We start from the raw sequence: 18,204 nt of genomic DNA on the forward strand, positions 1-18,204 counted from the left end.
TGGCCCTGGCACCGGGATGCCGTGGGTCCTCCACCCTCGGCGTGTCCCTGGCACCGGGGTGTGATGTTTCCCCTCCCCCGGTGTCCCTGTCCCTCACCCCCCGGGGCTGCGCCCCAGGACTCTTCTCACGGCCTCCTGTTAATGAGTACAGTAAAGGAACGAAGCTCCACATTTCCTTCTGTGTTTTATTAACTCACACTTTAACTCCAGCACGTAGAAAACGGTAAAAACTGAACTCTTTTTCTGGGATGATTGCAGCATTCCAGGTGCTTTGCCCAGAGCTGTGTGTGCTGCAACACTTGGGATGGCTGAAGTCTTATTTTGCATCTCGCGGTTATTTCCCCAGATATTTTTTACTTTGTCTTAAATTCCCCATTTTCAAAACCTCTGAGAAACCCTGGAACACAGGGTGGGAGAAAAATCCCTCATTTCTTGTGGGGGGAAAAAAAAAAAAAAGATCAGAAAGCATTAGGATCTGCCAAGAGATTTATAGCCCCGAGGAACAGTGGGCATTCTGTGTACTCATTTCAGGCCCACTGGGTGGTACAGATGGCATTTGACTCATGAGGGGCTATGACACTGCAAATATAGATCAAATTAAACAGCAAAATTCAGAGTAGAGGATGAGTCAAGCCCAAGTGCTGCTGCTCCAAAGCAGAGCCTGAGCAGCAGTGTGAAAGAACAAAACCCTTTGCCATCCATCACAGGCAGAGGAACAATTAGCAGACCCAGCGCTTTTATGGGCCATAATATTGTCGTATTCCAAAGAATCCGAAGGTTTTGGAGAGTTTGTGATGCTGGGCAGCGCTGGAATGCTTGAGGTGAGGCAGAGGTGGAATGGTGAAGGTTTATTCAGGCTACAGCAGCACTTGAACCAGTGCCCAGGGTGACACAGAGCACACAGCTGAGGCAGGAAAAACGACAGCAAGTTCTTCCAATTATTTGGAAATTCTTATACAAACTCCTCACTCGAGCCCTGGAGCGTTTTTTGGATTATTATGGTGATAAAACAGGATTATTTCTTTACTGAGAAGGAAACAAACTTTATGATGAGAAAGCACCACGGCTCCTTGCTTTTTTAGGTGCTTAAGGAAAACCACTTTTATTTCCTTGTGTGTTCCTGGTACAGCACAGCACAGGGCAGGAACAACACAGAATGCAGGTGGGAAATGTCCCTTTGGAGTTAATCCTGCTGGTTTCATCCTTCAAAGAGCCCTTCCTGCACATTTTCCTGAGCATGAAGTCTGTATGACCACCATCAGACAGAATAAAATGGGTAAAAAAGTTACAGTTCCACTCCTTAAAAAAATAACCCCCAACTGACCTTTAAGGAAGTTTTATTTATAATAGCACTGAGACCTTTTAAAGTCAAATAAATGCCAGAGAATTGGCACCACACTTGGTATCAGGGCTTCAGCCACAGCTGAGGCCACTAAATTGTTGCCACTGACCTGTAGCAACAGAATTCAGCTTGGGAAGTTCTCCCTGCTGGATGCAGCAAAGGGAAAGGTTGTGTTTGTCCTCTTTGGCACTCGAACTGAGCCCAAAGCAGAAGTTTCCCTGCACTCCTGTCAGTCATTTGGCATTATGCAAACATCCCCAGACCTGCACAAACTGCCTCCTCTTGCAGTGGGAGCAGAGCTGCCACCAATGTTACCCCATTTCCTTCACTGGGCTGCTTAAACCCTGAGCTCTTTGCTGCTTCCTCTCCAGGTATCGAGCTCGGGCATCCTGGATGGACTGGTCATCATTCCTCCTCTCCATCTTCCTTGCAGAGTTGTCTGTGACTCCTTCTGGGGGCAAGAGGAGAGAAAGAAATAAACTCTTCTGTGTCAAGACCCCCACCCGCAGCATTTCAAGTTCTCCTATTTGTTAAATACCAAAAAAAACCTCAACAGAATCTCAAGTTTTTTTCCAAGTCCCAGGCAGCCATTTGAATGACTTCCAGAGAGGACAGACTGTACCACAGCAAGAGGGAAAAAAAATTAAAAATAAAATCATGCCTTAGCTCCCATGTCAATATTTGCAGCTGGGCTCATCTCATCCCCAAATCTTGCTTCTTATTCTAGCAGAGAATATGCATCCTGCCTTCTACACACCCATTTCTTCTCTAAATTGCACATCCCAAACTCAGGGTTTAGGCAGGACAGGGACAGCACAGGGAGCAGGAAAAAACATTGGGATAAACTATCTTCAAAAAATTTCCGGAGGCAGGAGGAAGGGAGAGGAAAACATGCAGATAAGGGAGTGGGAAAAGTCAATTCTGCAGATCAGCCACCATTAGAAATGCACATTCCCCAACAGCACTGAGACCTTGGGACTGCTTCTCACAGAAGGGAAGAGAAGCAGAAAATATTTTCAGTCTAAAATAACAATAAGAAAAATAATCAAAGACTCTGAGAGCCTAAAGTTTGTGTGAGTGAAGCAGCTACAGCAGCCTGGTCCTGGGGGCTGGGCACAAGGTTCTGTGATAAAGAGGAAGGAGCTTTAATCAGCATCTACTGTTAGACTATTTGTAATTGTTATGTCTTGTCAGCTCTTCAGCCACCTATTGTCATGAAGGTCCCAGAAATAGAACATCTGTAAGGTCAATATTAAACTCCAATTAATTGGCAATTGCCTGATGAAGCCATGATGTAAACGGGGATACGGAGAACATTTCCTTGGACTTCAGATAAATTGATGAGGCTCCTCTGCATTATTTATAACCAAATCAAATTCATGTTTAAATTAGTGGATTTATACAATAATGCAGGGCAGAAAGAGATGCTGGTCTGAGCCCAAAAGTCTGCATTTTTCCCTTTGTTAAGGAAATTGAAGAGAATCTGTATTTACTGTACAATAAATGGATGTTTTGGAAGGGTCAGCTCAGGAGTAAAGAGGCTCTTTGAATACTTGGCTGCTTTAGGAACCTGCTGACAGAAGAATCCCAAGAATGTCAAGCAGCCAGATCAGTTAGCAGGCACCAGTTCTAATTAAAACTGACTATTTAAACATATGGCATTAAATTCATTGTCAGAATGAGACCTTCACCAAAATGTGAGACTTTTTCCTCTGTGTTTATTGCTGGGTGATGTTTTTTGATTTTTTTTTTTCTTCCCTCTGCCCCATGGCTCTTAGGACTTCTCCCAGGGCAGCATTATTTGGGCATCAATGGCTAAATGTCCTTCACAAACTTAAATAGCCAGACTCAAAATGTTTTTATTCAACTCTGTTCAAGCTCTGCTCTAGGACACCAAGAGGGGGGAGCGTGGCAAGAAGCAGCACAGAAACACCACAATTCACACTGCTGGGACAGAAAATAAGGATTTCAGAGCTGTGGGAAAAATAAAACAACCAGAACTCCACACATCAAACGCAAACCAACACCTTCTACCCCAGAAGGTGCCAAAATAAACACACAGAGCTCCAAAACAACAACAAAAACCACACATACACGGACAGGGACGAGCACTGTGCTTACCATACTGCCTTTTCAGCTCCTCTCTCTGCTTCCACTTGGTTATCTCCTCCTCAGTCACCTCTTCCCTGGCCACACTGCTCAGCTCGTAGGCGTCCACCTGGTGCAGCCTGGGCAGGAGGTCCTTGACCCACTCGTAGCGCACGGGGCACACGGTGCGCACGTAGATCTTGGAGGTCACGGCCACGTCGTGGAAGATGATCCACTCCAGCAGGGTCTCCTGGTTGTAGAGCTGAAAAATCAAAAGATCATCTCCCAACTGGTTTGATTTTTAGAGCCCCCACCTCCATCAGAATGGCAGTGATTGAGATGCGAGGGGGTGTTATCCTGGATTTTCAGATTGAGGTGCAACGATTTCCAATTGCCCATGAGATCCAAAGAGCCAGAGAGATAGTGCAGCCTGTGTCACACTCACTTCATAAACCAAACATTTACCAAGTTTGAAAGAGTGAGGCTCTTCCCCACTCTCAAAATGAACACTGCAGCAAACACCAGGGAGAGTTTAGGGACCTGCCCCTTATTCCTTTTAGAGATCCCTTTGCTACTTTATCAGCAAGGTTTGGGCACTCACTGTGGATGAAGGGTGGATGTAGACTATGCTGCCATGTCCATCCATTGTGCAGAATGTCCTGGCTGCAGATCTGAAAGGTTTGTGAAAAAAGAAATTAAAAAACCAACAAAACAAATCCCACATTGCTGTGATTAGACAGCGACACAGACAGCAACACTCAACTAAACAAAGCAGCAGCAGTATAGAAAAAAAATTTTCGAGTATATAACTGGAAGAAAGTGCTTCCAGAATTAGACTGTAAAAAAACATTTAAAAAGTGAAATACAATATATCTAGTTTACCACGGCAGCACTGCAGGTGTAACACCACAGTAACCACAGGGTGATAACTGGAAATCTCCAAGCCCTTTTGTTGAATATCTGGAACCACTCCTCAGCTGGTTCATTTCACAGACAGAAAAATTACATTCCTGGGAAGCTGCTGACATCCTTGGAATAGTGAAGAGTCAAAAGCAGAGAGCTTCCCAGGCTTCCAGCCCCTTGCAGAAACATCTCCTTCACCTGCAGTTACTACTTTGCTACTTTTACCAACATACAGCCAAACTTTTATGCAATTTGCATAGCATCTTTTCCATTCAGCTCTCCAAACTTCACTCCTTACCTCCTAGCAACGTTGATGAAGTATCCTGCACATAGGCATCTTCTCAGGATTTCAGTTCTGGAGCCCTCAAATGTCTCTTTAGGGAAGTCTGGCAGCTGGGAAAAGAAAAACCAACACGAATGAGGATCTTTCTTCAAGAAAAAGCAGTTATACCCCCTCCATCCCATGGATTTTAAACTGTGGGTTTCTTGCTGTATGGAAAGCATGAGGAAAGGAGAAAAACTCTCCCTCTTGCCTGTTACCACCACTGCACCTGTGAGTTATGCAAGCAAAGGTGCTCTAAAAAAATATTTAAGTGGATCAGTTTCTCCTGGAGAAAGGCAGCAGCCATCTGGGAAAGGCTCAGCATCCACTACATCTCTTAAATATAAACTTACACAGCTCAAACATACCCAGAAATTCTATTTTCTCACCTGTTTCAGTTTAGTGGTTATTTCCCTCAGCTGTCTTTCCACACTGAAAGCAGATTTCACAGCTCTCCAGTGGATCCAGTATTCCTGGCACCAGGCTGAAGGAGACTTGCTGAGAACAGGAATATTTGAATTATAAAGAGGCCCTTTGTAATCTGCTTGTAGAGAAACTTGCCTCTTTTTTTTTTTTGTTATGGTCATACAAAGGCAACAACCTACACAGGCAGATACTTTGTTGGGTTAAATAAAAGGTGTCTTGATGGAAATTACAGACCACACCAAGGAATAAATCTGAAATTAGGAATGAGCACATGCATGTGTATCTGCAGCACATCTAAAAACTGGGAGTTATGAGCAATGCAAATCCACTTACTGTAAAGGGAACATTTTATACCTTGCTTTGCACTGTTCAAAAATATTTAAGAGGGTTGCAAAGTCATTGCATCCTCCCACTTGTGAGGCAAGTTCCTGGTGTTGAAGCTCAGCCTCCTTTTGCTTCTGAGGATCACCTGAGGAATAAGTTATATCTCACTTAAAGTCATCTTTATTTATCACTACCTAATATTCTGTTAGTGTGTGTTTGGCAGCCTTGGCTCTGTATTCCTGTTATTTTTAGTTTTGTCTCTCCTTCTACAGCTGCATTTTACAGCTCTTCCTCCTTCCACTACTGCTGAACAAGAGCACGTAGATGCTATTCAATCTATGATCAATCTCATCAGTCAGCACCAGGCATGAAGAATTCCAGTCTCTTAGAAAGTATTTCTCACTCACAATCAATCCAGAGGCTGACATGGAAAGGTAAAGGAATAAACAAACAGCTCACAGGGATCAAGTGAGAGGGAGACCAAGGCTGTTGAACCCACCCCATCAGAGCACCCTCTAATCTATTGAGCTCAACTTTGTCCTACTGCCACAGTAACGGAGGTCTTAAAATAAGTTAAGAGCCTGGAAAAAACCAGTGGATCTGTGAGTTCAGTGGGAATTCAGAGTTAGCGAACAGAAAAGATAATCCAGAGGTGATGCCCCATTTGTTAAAAACAATCAGTCCCTGCTGTCTGCACTCAGACCAACAGTAACACATCTGCTGTGGTGCATTTGGGTTTCCTGGTGGTTTTTTTTTTCCCTTTTATTTTTGCCTTTTCCCTCCTGTAACAGAGATTTCCCCTCATGACCTCTCAGTTTACGCATACGCTGCTTTTCCAGCTCGACAGCCTTGGGACAGACACAACCCAATTCCTGCTGCTCTGAGGTCTCTGGAACAGCTGTTGTCCAATTCCTGGCACACAGAGTGCCCTGACTCCAAGACCATGGAAAGCTGTGAAAGCTTTTTTTGGGAAAAGGGGCTTCCCACCTGGACGGATGAAGACGTTTTCCACGGACAGCATGGCTGCAATGGGAAGCAGGAGATCCTCACAGTCCAGGGAAGCAGCTTTTATGACAGCACAGGACAGGTTGGGAGGAAGGGGAAACTGCACCAGGAATTCTCCCAGTCTTGTCACGTGGCCTCTCCTTATCCCAAGGGAAAAAAAAAAAAATATATATATATATAAAAAAAACCTGCAGATTCAATGAAATGATGTTTAAATGTAAATTGGGTAAGAAGCACTTCCCTCTGGACTGTGAGTGCCCAGACAGGTGCTGGGGACATGGAGAAGTGTCACAAGCAGAAGAATTATCCACATTTCTCCAGCTTGCTTGTCTCTGCTCCATGGCAGGCACAGCCAGCTCTTTTTGAATTTACAAGAAGAATTCCTGGAAGCTTAGGATAAGATCTCACTTCCTGTCTTAAGCTCTTGGATGGACCTCCCAGCCAGAGCCTGAGCTCCTGAGCCACAACAGTCTGGGATGTGCCCTCAGGAACTACAGAGCTGAGGTAACTTGTCTGAGGTCACTTAGGAACTCCAGGACAATGAGGAGAACTTGATCTCTATCTCCCAATCCCCAAATTGTGCTCTATCCCTGTTTTTATAGACAGTATATTAAACCCCAGTAAACTTCCTGGAAGTTAAATAAGGAAACACATTCTGCTCCTGAGGGGGGAATTCCTTTAGTCCACACAAAACACCAGCTTAAGCATTAGATTTGAAATTCTTGTGGTGACTATATCCCTTTGGATTTTACCTGTCAATAGCACTGCACTGGTAAAGTTCCTTCAGAGCTTCCAAAATATGTCTTTCTTCAGGGGGGTCCAAATAGGGAAATCTATGGTTTAAAAAATGAAGTAGCGTTGTTAGTTTTCATACTTATTAAAATAATTTTTAAAACCTCCCAATGCAGATTTTCTGACCAAAGTTAGATAATCATAACAATCATCTGCAGCATATGGGTGTGTTACTGCATGTACAGCCTCCAGCTGAGGAATTTCTGATGACAAATCCCAGCATGGCACACACTAAACTGCATTTTCTGCACTTGTATGGTCTTAGAACTAAAAAAATCCCGCAGAGGTAAAGCTTTTTTGGGTATAAAAATCAGTATTTTAAGGATTTTAAGTATTTAAAGGAATGCTATGAACTGTGCATTTAATTCGGGAGGGATGGGAGTTTTGGCAGAGCCTCAAACTGGACTTGAGCTCAAACTGCATTTTCTGCACTTGTATGATCTTAGAACTAAAAAATCCCACAGAGATGAAGCTTTTGGGGTATAAAAATCAGTGTTTTAGAGGAGCACTACGAACCATGCATTTAATTTGGGAGAGAGGGGAGTTTTGGTGGAGCCTCAAACTGGACATGAGCTCAAGCTCCAAGCTGGAATTACTCTGGGGAACAGCAGCAAAGCTGACTGAAGTGTCACAGTTGGCTGGGGATCTAATCCTGCCTCCTGCCACTCCGGGGGCGGTGCCGAGACTCCGGGACGGGGATAATCCCTCTCCAGGGAGGTCACCTGATGACATCATGCACGGAAAGGCATTTCAAGGTGAGGATCACAGATGTCAAGCTGGTCCTCCTGATCTCTGGCACGGTGTGGTCGGGCATGCACTGCTCCCAGAACTCTCTGCTGTACAGTCCGTAGCTTTTCCCCGCCGACGTCCGGCCGGCCCGGCCAGCTCGCTGCTTGGCTTCACTCCTGCCCAAAAGAAACCCCAACATCCAAACCTCTCATCCCTTCTGTGACCACCCAAAGAAGTACAGAAAGTTCTCTGTTTGGAGATGGAAGAGATATTCCTGCGTAGCAACTCAAAAATCCAGCCATGACAGAAATAAGGAAGAATTTCTGTGCATGGAAGAGTTTTTTTAAGCTTCCAGTGCAAACCTTGCTCAAACAATGCACTTCCAATTCCTCCCTGATGTCTGTAACTTTTAGGAAATTGTATGTCCTGAACCACTTTTTACTTGGCAACAAATGAAGTGGCTTTAAATCATGGAGCTTCGAGGTTGCTGCCTAGCTTTTTATTTCTTTTTTTAAAGATCAACCAATACAGAGCATTATTGCCAGAGCAGCTCCCAGAAACAGCAAGTAAGTGACATTTGTAACTTACTTTGAGATGGGAACCACCTCCAGGATGTCCAAACCAACTCGGGGGTTATGATTCAACTGCTTCACAAAGCCACTGTCTACCACATACCTGAAAAAACAAAATCCAGAGAGGTAAAAATAAGAGGGCTCAGCAGGTAACTGCCAGATGCAGTTCATCAAAAAACCCCACATTTACCCTACTTTTTATATAGTGGAGCCAAGATTTGATTTCAAATTGAAGTCCAAAAATATTGGTCACCTCTAAGACTATAATAATATCAAGAATTTTCTTACTACACACCTAAAAAAAAAAAGAAAGCAACAGGGCAGGTACAGTAGCAGAATAATTGTGTTTTTCCAAAGCCAGACCTTTCTGAATTATTCCCTCTGTTACAGCTTTTTATGAGGGACAGAAATCAGTACCTGACTCCTTCAATGGTCAGAGATGTTGCAGCAATGTTTGTGGAGACCACACATTTTCTGATGCCTCTGGGAGCTGGCAAAAATATCCTTTTCTGTTGATCTAAAATGACAGATACTCAGTCAAACAGTCTGTTCTGTTACAGAGCTCTGGCCTCAAACCACACCTCTAACTGTGCACATTTACCCAAACGCTTAGTGAAAGTCATTTGAATAGCATTAGAAAGCAAGTCACATAAAATTCCAAAATACAGATTTGGTATTATTTTAGCATATGCCAGAAATCAGGGAATATTTTCTTTATTGTTCACATATTCAAGAAGATTTGGAGATGGAGCAAGGGCAACTCTCCTGGATGTTTCCTAACCCAGAGCCAGGAAAAACAAACAAGATGTCTGATCTTAACAGAATCTTCAAGAAAGATTTGAAGGGCTTTAAAAATCAGAGAAAATAAATGTGGACATCAAAAAATTGAATTATCCCCCCGTTTCCAGCAAATCTTCATTTATCATGTCACAAAGCAGCATATGCAGTTCCCATTCATTCATTTGGCTTTCCAAGGAACAGAGAAGAGGTGGAAACTCAACCCTCCCCTGAAATTTTCTCCCTTCTTAGTTTTGAAAGACATAAAAATCACTTTGAGGAACCTTTTCTCTTTAATACAATGGCCTCTGAAACAGTGCCACAAAATCAAAATAAAACATCACTCTCAGGTTGGAATCACCTTTCATGGAGTAACAAAGCAGCTTTGATTTCCTTTTATGCAACTTTTCATTTTGCTCTTTCTAGAAGACACAAGTTTTGCTCTTTTTGCAGATCTTTTTTGGAGGGAAATTTCTGCCCTGCTCTTCTGAACACTCACTCAGCCCCAGGTCACTCCAGTCCCTCTGAAAATACAGTATCTGTGTTCAGCAAAGGTCAGGGGGGCCTCTGTTTTTAACTCTTTGAAACTTAACTGTGATATTGCTGCCAAATAAAACAGTGACTCCTTCTGATAACCTTATTTTCTGTCCTGGAACACTGCACTGCTGCTATCTCCCCCTCTCACCACCAAAAACCCACTGGCAACATCTTTGCCATATAAAATAACATAAAATAGCATAAGACAGCATAACATAAAATAAAATAACATAAGATAAGATAACATAACATAAAATAAAATAATGTAAAATAACATAACATAAAATAAATTAAAATAACATAACATAACATAACATAACATAACATAACATAACATGTGAGGACAACTGGACTTTCAGTTACACAATACCCCCTTCCTAACTGAGGATCTTGGAAGTCATATGCAGTGGATTTGGATTTTAACTGGAGGCTCCTGTGCAAGCAGAGAAGGCTGAAGTTTGATTTATTTTATGAAGATCACAAAAAAACCCCCACCCCAAAGTGCGACAGTATGGCAACAAAGGGGTTAATTAACGCCCTTTTCCCAACCCCAGCAGCAAATTTGATGAGGATAATGTTTATGTGAATTAAGTGACCTTCTGTGCTCTCACCTGTGGACATGGAGCCATACAAAGGCAGGATGAGCAGACCTTCCACAGCCCGGTCGTGGACCTCGTACCTGTAATCGATGGATTCTGCTTTCTTGAAAAGCAAGTCACAAGCTCTTTCTATCTCATTTTGGCCTAAAAGACACACAAGAGCATTTCAGTGACTTCAGAAGCTACAACTCTGCCTTCCTGGTTTGCAACATCTTTAACAAGGTTGTTTTGTCACTGCTACGGAGTTGTCATATCATTAAAGTAAGGAATTAATGAGAGGGGGGTTTGGAGGTGATATCCAGCCTCTCCACAGGGCCTCTCACCAAGGATTTTCCTTAGAAGATGGCTGAGGGCCTGGCCCATGCACTGATGTAAGGTTTTACAGCTCAAATAATTCTCCCTCCCTGAATTAACAACAAAGTCAGCCATGTAGACAACACAGAGTCAATCTGGCTATTCCTAAAATACTCTGGAAACTATAATTTCACATCAACCTGCACCTTTCCCTTCTCACTGCTCTGGGAGAAACCAGACAGGCTTTGGAAGCTTTTTTGCTTTGCTTTGCTTGGAGTAACCAGGAAAATTCTCACCTGTGAGGAAAACCAGGATGTCGCCTTCTGGTTCATTTAAGTGCACATCCAGAGTGACCTTCACAGCCTGAAACAAACAACAAACAAGCCAAAACCAATTGAAATCCCACTTATTCTGTCTAGGACTCATCACACCAACTGATTCTCCCCTATTTCCTGCAGAGATGCTGAGAACACAACACAGCAGCTCATTCTTGTGCCCCCTCCCGATGAAAATCACCCCAAAACCAGAGGAAACACAGAGAAAACAAAGCAAACCAGACCTCTGTGACATAGGCAGAGCTGCCCACGTCCCTGGGGCTCAGCAGGTTGCAGAATATCTCCTTGACAGGGTAACTTCTTCCTGGAATGTGCAGCACTGAGCAGTGCCCAAAGAACTCCGAGAGCTTTTCCACCTCCAGGGTGGCCGACATCACCACCACCTTCATGTCTGTCCTCCTGCCTGCTGGCTTCTTCTGCAGGAACAGCTTCTTCAGCAAGCCAAATAAAATATCCTGGCAGAAAAACAGAAGCAACTGATGTTAGTACCCTGGTTTTGTTACAAGTGCCTGACAAACTTGGAAGTTTGAGGATTTTATCCCACTTGAGTCAGTGAAAATCACATATTCCAGGCCTAAGCACTCTGAAGAAAACCTACATTTACCCTGGACATTTTGGTTTCTAGAGTTTAATTAATGTTTTTCCAGCTCTTCTCACAGCCTATAGACACCACCAGCGTAACTTCAACTCCTTTGTTTTTCATTTTTATACTCTCTTGGTCAAGTCATTTGTGAGAAGTTACCTCAGACCCTTTTTTCATTCCCTTTTCCAGCCTATGTCCCCTGACCGAGTGTGCACCCTTCTTTGGTTTTATTTACTGGTACAACCTCAGGAAGTTTATTTTACTCTGTGGTGCTCTGAATTACAAATCTGCTCCTTCCATCACCTCAGCTCAGTTATTTGCCATACCCTCAGATGCCTGAGGGCAAACTGGGATTCAGAAAGCATTTTCCCTTTTCCAGCTGGACTGGGACATTGTTTGCTGGAGCAGGAGGTTGTCTGACACACAGCACAATCTCCTGAGGTCTGAGTGACTTGAATGTCCCTTTGCTGGCCACAGAAGGGTCAGGGTGACATTTGAGAGCTTTTGGGACTCAGGTCTAGATACTTCCATGGTCCCAAAAGCCATAATCTCTTTGCACAGTCATATACACACCTTAAGAAACATTGCTTAGGGCAAGAAGGGTGTTTCAGGGGGGTTTTTTTGTGTTTGGTTTTTTAAATATTTGTGTCTTTGTTTTTTCAATTCTAGAAAGTTTGTGTTCTGGCTCAAACTCCTGGAAATTTTGGGAAAGTATTCAACAGCCAGCAAAGTCTTAACTGCATTTAAATGCATCAACTATAAGAATTCTAACACTATTAGAGGCCACATCTTATTTTCAACTTATGTAATAAACAAAGCAGCAGTTCTGTGCTTTTAGGACAGCAAAAGGATAAAGCACATCCATGGAAAGTCAGTCAAAATCCCTGGGGATCGTGCTGAAGTGAAAGGAAGGTACAAGCAGAGCCCAGAAAAGGAGAAACAGCGACCCAAAATACAGATACAAGGTGACACTCACAGTGCTGAGGCTCCGCTCATGGGCTTCATCCAAAATGATGACACTGTACTTGCTGAGGAGAGGGTCTGTCAGGATTTGCCTCAGAAGGCACCCATCAGTCATGTACCTGATGGCAGTGTCCTGAAAGGTTTAACGAGACATTCAGCTGCTGGCCTGGGCTTTTATTTCAAATGGAACATTTCTACACCGATCACACATTTGTCCAGGACACACTTGAGACTCCAGCACAGCTGCTCATGCACCACAGCACAGGTGCTTGGCAGCGTTTCACCTGCAAGGTGCCCAAAAAACTTCCTCAGAGCAGTTACAGCACACAAACAGCTGGGACAGACACTTCCAGAGCTCTGAGACAGCCCACAGACCCCAGCTCACCCTCACGGACCCTGCCACACCCCCAGGGCAGTCCCCAGGGCCCCACCTCGGAGGTGCAGTCATCGAAGCGGACCTGGTACCCCACGAGAGCCCCCAGCTCACAGCCCATCTCCTCGGCCACCCTCTGTGCCACCGACACGGTGGCCACGCGCCGGGGCTGGGTCACACCGATGGCGCCGTGCTTGGCCAGGCCTGTGGGAGATACAGAAGGGCTCGGGTTGGAAGGGACATTAAAGATCAGCTCATTCCACCCCCTGCCTTGGGCGCCTTCCACTAGACCAGGTTGTTCAGAGCTCCATCCAACCTGGCCTTGGACTCTTCCAGGGATGGGGCAGCCACAGCTTCTCCGGGCAACCTGTGCCAGAGTCTCACCATCCTCACAGGGAGGAATTTCTTCCCACTATCCCATCTAACCCTGCCCTCTGGCAGTGGGAAGCCATTCCCCCTTGTCCTGGCACTCCAGACCCCTCCAGGCACCGAAAGGGGCTCTAAGGTCACCCCTGGAGCCTTCTCCAGACTGAACACCCCCAGTGATTGTGGGACAATCAGGGACCCTGAGTTGTGCTGCTCACGGTCACTTTATAACACGTACCTACATAACGTACACACGGCCACAGTTTGGTTTCTCTTTTATTTAAAATATTTAATCAATCCACCTCCTGTCACCACAGCCCAGCCCGAAGCTGCGTCACCCGCGAGGGGACAGGGAGACAACTACATGAGTTTATCGCTGCTTGTGTCCCACATCCGCAGCCCGCGGAGGGGGTGGGGGGGGGGGGGGGGGGAAGAAGTGGGGGACTCGTTACCTGCCTCGTAGAGATACTTGGGCAGCTGCGTGCTTTTGCCGCTGCCCGTCTCGCCGGTGACGATGAGGAAGGGCCGCTCCCTCACGGCCTCCACCAGCTCACGGCGGGAGCGGCGGATGGGCAGGGCGGGGCCGTCCATGGCGGCTCCCGGGCCTCACCTGAGGCCCCGCCCGCGCGCGCACCTGCCGGGACCCCGCGCGCGCCCCCCGGGCCCGCCCTCCGCGCGCGCCCCGCGCATGCGCGCCACGCCCCCACAGCTTCCCGCCTCCTCATTAAGCCACGCCCCCACAGCTTCCCGCCTCCTCATTAAGCCACGCCCCCACAGCTTCCCGCCTCCTCGTTAAGCCACGCCCCCGCCACTTCCCGCCTCCTCGTTAAGCCACGCCCCCACAGACCACGCCCCCTCTCTCCCCTCAGCGCCTCACGGCGCCTCGGAGTTACAAAATCTTCGAGAAACTCCACAAAAATCAGAAAAATCTCAAAATTACAAAATGCGAAGGGTTGGAAGGACCTAGAAATCAATGGGCGGGGACACCTCCCACCAGGCCAGGTTGCTCAGATGTATTTCGTGGCAAAACTTGACCCTCGACTCCACACATTAATGTCTGATTGAATGATCCTGATTAGAAAGAAAACATCCTGCCACATTTTAAAATCTCTGATTGAATGATCCTGATTAGAAAGAAAACATCCTGTCACGTTTTTAAGCGACAAGAAACAATCTCGAATTCTATCCTAAATCAGAGTAATATCTTCTTTCCGTAGGTCAGCTAAGTGTCATATTGTGTTACATTAGACCGTTTCACAATACTGGACATAACGCAATTGTACACCTATAGAAAATAATAAAATATTGATAAACAAACCTGCTTCCCCAAAACCTTTCTCAAGAAAGTTCTTTGATGTTCGATCTTTTTATACTTTCAAGCCTAATCAACAAGAAGGGAGATGTAATCTCTGAAACAGAGAGCAGCCAGCAAGCTCTAAGTGATGTGTTAGAAAAAACAAATTACTTGTTGTTAGAACTGTAAAAGTTTGGGGCTGGACAAGCTTCAGTGCTCTCAGACCTAGGTGCAGGTTAACGAAGCTTGGAAAAAAAAAAAGGATGCCCTCTGGTAGTAAACACAAAGAACACAGAATTTATGGGACATCTGGCAGAACTCCCAAGATACGGGAGAAAATGATAAACCCAACCCAGCTCCAAGTGGGTTAAAGGTAATTCTGGTAATTCTGTGACCACCGAGCCAAGAAACCCACTGACCCCAAAGAAGAGAAAGACTCAGCATGGCACTAATTAGCATCAGAAGCGAATCATTAACCAATAGAAGATAGACTACTAATTAACAAGAGAAATATGTAACTCGTGGCAAATGAACACTAATTCCTTTGTTTGCTAAAATGTATAAATAGTAAAAAGTTTTGATAGTTGGGGTGCCTGATCTGTGGGATTCTGCTCGGTACCCAGGCTTGGCAAGGCTGAAATAAATAATCGATGTCTCTCTGGAGCGTGCCTTTATCGCCTTGTTGCACTCCGGGTAACAAATCTGATTTTTAAGGGCATTAATAACCCCAGAGCTCCCTGTGATGAACAAATGAAGGCGCTCACCCCAGCTCTGCAGCACCGTCTGCGAATTCACAGCAGACCTGAAGGTGGCAAGCGCTGAACACTGAACACAAACCAGCTGCAGTCCAGCTCCCCCGTTTTCCCCAAAACACGATTTTTGTGGTGTATTTTGCCCGTACCTCAGAGTTTGCTCCCTTCACACACTGTTGTTTCACCCCCCATCAGGCTCTATCAGTGAAAAGGATCACACAGTAAATTTGGTGTCGCACCAGGAGTGAATTCAGGCCATCCACTGACTCTGGTTATCACAAATTCCCTCAATTTTCGCCTCTGGTGCGATGGGAGAAATATTTCCCCACTGGGAATGTGCACCCTGAGGCTTGGAAGATACTCTGTCAGTGCCCAGTGTTGCCACCTTCAGCTGTGTCTAACCTACAAATAACTGCTTAGTCTGCCAACAACCGGGCATTGTAAAATCCCACAATAAGCTGGTTTGCAACAATCTGGCAAAAAACAGAGGAATGTGCCAATACATTTTATGTTGGTACACCCCATTATGGAGAATATCACATTTATCGGCTCACAATTTACTTGTGTCATGTTGCCACAGGTAATTTACAATTATTGGTGATCATATACACATTGGAAACTTCAAACACACCCTCATTACACTTTTTGGTGTGTATATACCAAGAAGTATTTAATGGTTTTAAAAGACACACATTTATGCACGCACACTTGCAGTTTGCATGATTTTATTTAAATCACATCCTGCTTTTGGCAGACATAGGGCTAGGTAAGGTTTTTCAATTCTCTTTTTTTATTTTATCCTCCCAGGCTGGGAATAGCAGATTTGGTTTTAATCAACCCCTTTGCAGTCTTGAACTTTGTCCTCCTGGAATACAGTGCCATTCATTTAAGGATTTCCCTCTGTCTAATAAACATTAATGAACCACACTTTACAATTCCCCTGTGATCTTATCTCAGTTTCACAGATGGGGAAAACAGAAACAAATTAAGGGGTCTGCACACACCACAAATCAAAGAGCTGGGGGAAGAACCCAGCAATCCTAGCACAATTCCCTGCTCCAATAACCCAGAAATGTGTTCCTACCCCTGCAGCTGCTCTGGCACTAACTGCGTTGCACGGGGCAGCACTGTTACCTTCAGGCCATCCAGGAAATCTGAAATTGCTCTTTTCCTGACGTTTAGCTCCCCACATAACTGCAAGTTCTGTGAGGCGATAGAAGGCTGCGGCCCCGCCAGCTTCCTCTGCTGGATTATCCCTCAGGATGTCTTTATTCCCTCTGAGCAGAGGATCTCTTTTCTTTTCCGATTAGCAGAGATCTAGCAGGATGTGGGGAATATTCCAGTCCCTACTGGTACACCGTGGGGTTTATCCATCTTCCCAGAAGAGAGGCCTGATTTCCTAGGGAATTTTCATCTCCTGGCTCTGGACAATGTGGTCCATTCCATGACGAACATGGCATCCCTCGGTGCCTGTGAAGAAAACCACATCTATTAATTACATCCAGCAAGGAAAGACAGGTAATTGCCTTGTGCCTGGAATCTCTAAGTAGGGCCACTTTCTAGAAGAACAATCCCCAAGCTGTGATTTCAGCAGAGACAGAAGAAACCAATGTTCCCTGCAAGCTGCACTCCTGTCAGCCACCCAGCAGTTTTTCTGACAGCCAGGATTTTTGTGGCACTGGCTGTGAGTCATTATTGAAGAAGTGTTATTCTTAAAACAGAGGAAGAGTGCTGGAGAAAGGAGGTGTTAGACAGGAAAAAACCCAAACCCCTTTCACACCTCCATCTGCTGTCTTACAGTGCCTTGCTACCAAACATTTACAAATTGACAAGTTTTATTGCAAATCTTGCTCCGCTTGTTAAAAATTGCTTGTTTTTGAAGACAGAATCAGACATTTAGCCTTCCTCCTCCATAATGAATTTCTTTTCCTTGTGTTTAGCTCCATGGAAAGCAACAATTCCTACGGTGCAGCCTTCTGCCAGGACAGCCAGGTTACTCCTAACTGCACTCCCAGGTTTCTGATAAAAAAAAGGCTGCAGGAAATACAGCACTGGCGGGAATCTGCACTGGTTTATCTTGGTTTGTTCTGCAGGTGGGCAGTGTCCGGCCAGATCCAGGCTGGGAATTGCTCTGGTGGAATAAAATATTTCCGTGCTGGAGAGGGATTTGCAGTTCTCTGCTGAGAGCCCATCTCGACTGCAGCGTTGAGAAGCTCCTCAGCCTGGTCTCACTGAGCTACGCCGGCACAAAGGGGGAGAGAACTGCCACAGCAACTGCTCCTCCTCTTGTTGTTGGCCAGACAGCCCTGCCCAGCTCACACTGAGGCCAGTCCCATTCCCCTTCCCAGCTGCTCCGAGGCGCTGGAGCTGTGTCTGCACATGGCCCAGACCTGCAGTGAGTCACAGTCACACACTCAGGTCTCTGTGCCCCAGTTCTGCAAACGTTTCTGCACAAACATCATTGTGTTCAGCAGAAGAGACCTGGCATACTCACTGCAGGCCTCAACTGATATCCTTAAAAGCCCTGTTTTCTTTTTAAAGTTGGTCTAGGAAGTGATTTTGTTAATTTGCCCCCCTCAGACATTCGCCTGCATCACCCTTTTTAAATTTAACTCCAGTGTCAGATCTGCAGCTGTTTCTGAGGCCACATCCATGAATGATTGCTGCTCCTGCCAGGTGCAAGCATGAATAAAAAAGGTCACGGGCTGGGGAGAGGATTAAGCTTTGGCTCAGCTGTTTGCATTCTCACACAGAGCACAGTCTGTCCATCCATCTGTCTGTCAGCCCTCACACACCATCCAGACAGGTGAGGAGCTGAATATTGGAAA

At 45.3% G+C, this 18,204-nt stretch overlaps 1 protein-coding gene across 2 annotated transcripts; it reads right to left on the reverse strand.

Moving 5' to 3' along the window:
• Window positions 1-165: 165 nt before the first annotated feature.
• DHX40 (DEAH-box helicase 40) lies at window positions 166-13,985 on the reverse strand. Of its 2 annotated transcripts, none has more exons than XM_048324858.1 (17): window positions 13,783-13,985; window positions 13,023-13,168; window positions 12,605-12,724; window positions 11,270-11,500; window positions 11,007-11,073; window positions 10,429-10,560; window positions 8,921-9,020; window positions 8,520-8,606; window positions 7,925-8,107; window positions 7,163-7,243; window positions 6,393-6,550; window positions 5,436-5,550; window positions 5,045-5,153; window positions 4,632-4,726; window positions 4,032-4,101; window positions 3,464-3,692; window positions 166-1,790 (listed from the first exon to the last, which is right to left on the reverse strand). In XM_048324858.1, exons 1-17 carry the CDS (start codon window positions 13,919-13,921, stop codon window positions 1,654-1,656), a joined length of 2,199 nt encoding a protein of 732 aa, XP_048180815.1. In that variant the 5' UTR covers window positions 13,922-13,985; the 3' UTR covers window positions 166-1,653. The 2 variants fall into 2 exon arrangements, with proteins under 2 accessions (XP_048180815.1, XP_048180814.1); XM_048324857.1 differs by having other exon boundaries at window positions 166-1,793.
• Between the last annotated feature and the right edge of the window lie 4,219 nt (window positions 13,986-18,204).

The sequence above is a fragment of the Corvus hawaiiensis genome, chromosome 20 (genome assembly GCF_020740725.1).
Source record: "Corvus hawaiiensis isolate bCorHaw1 chromosome 20, bCorHaw1.pri.cur, whole genome shotgun sequence".
NCBI lineage: Eukaryota > Metazoa > Chordata > Aves > Passeriformes > Corvidae > Corvus > Corvus hawaiiensis.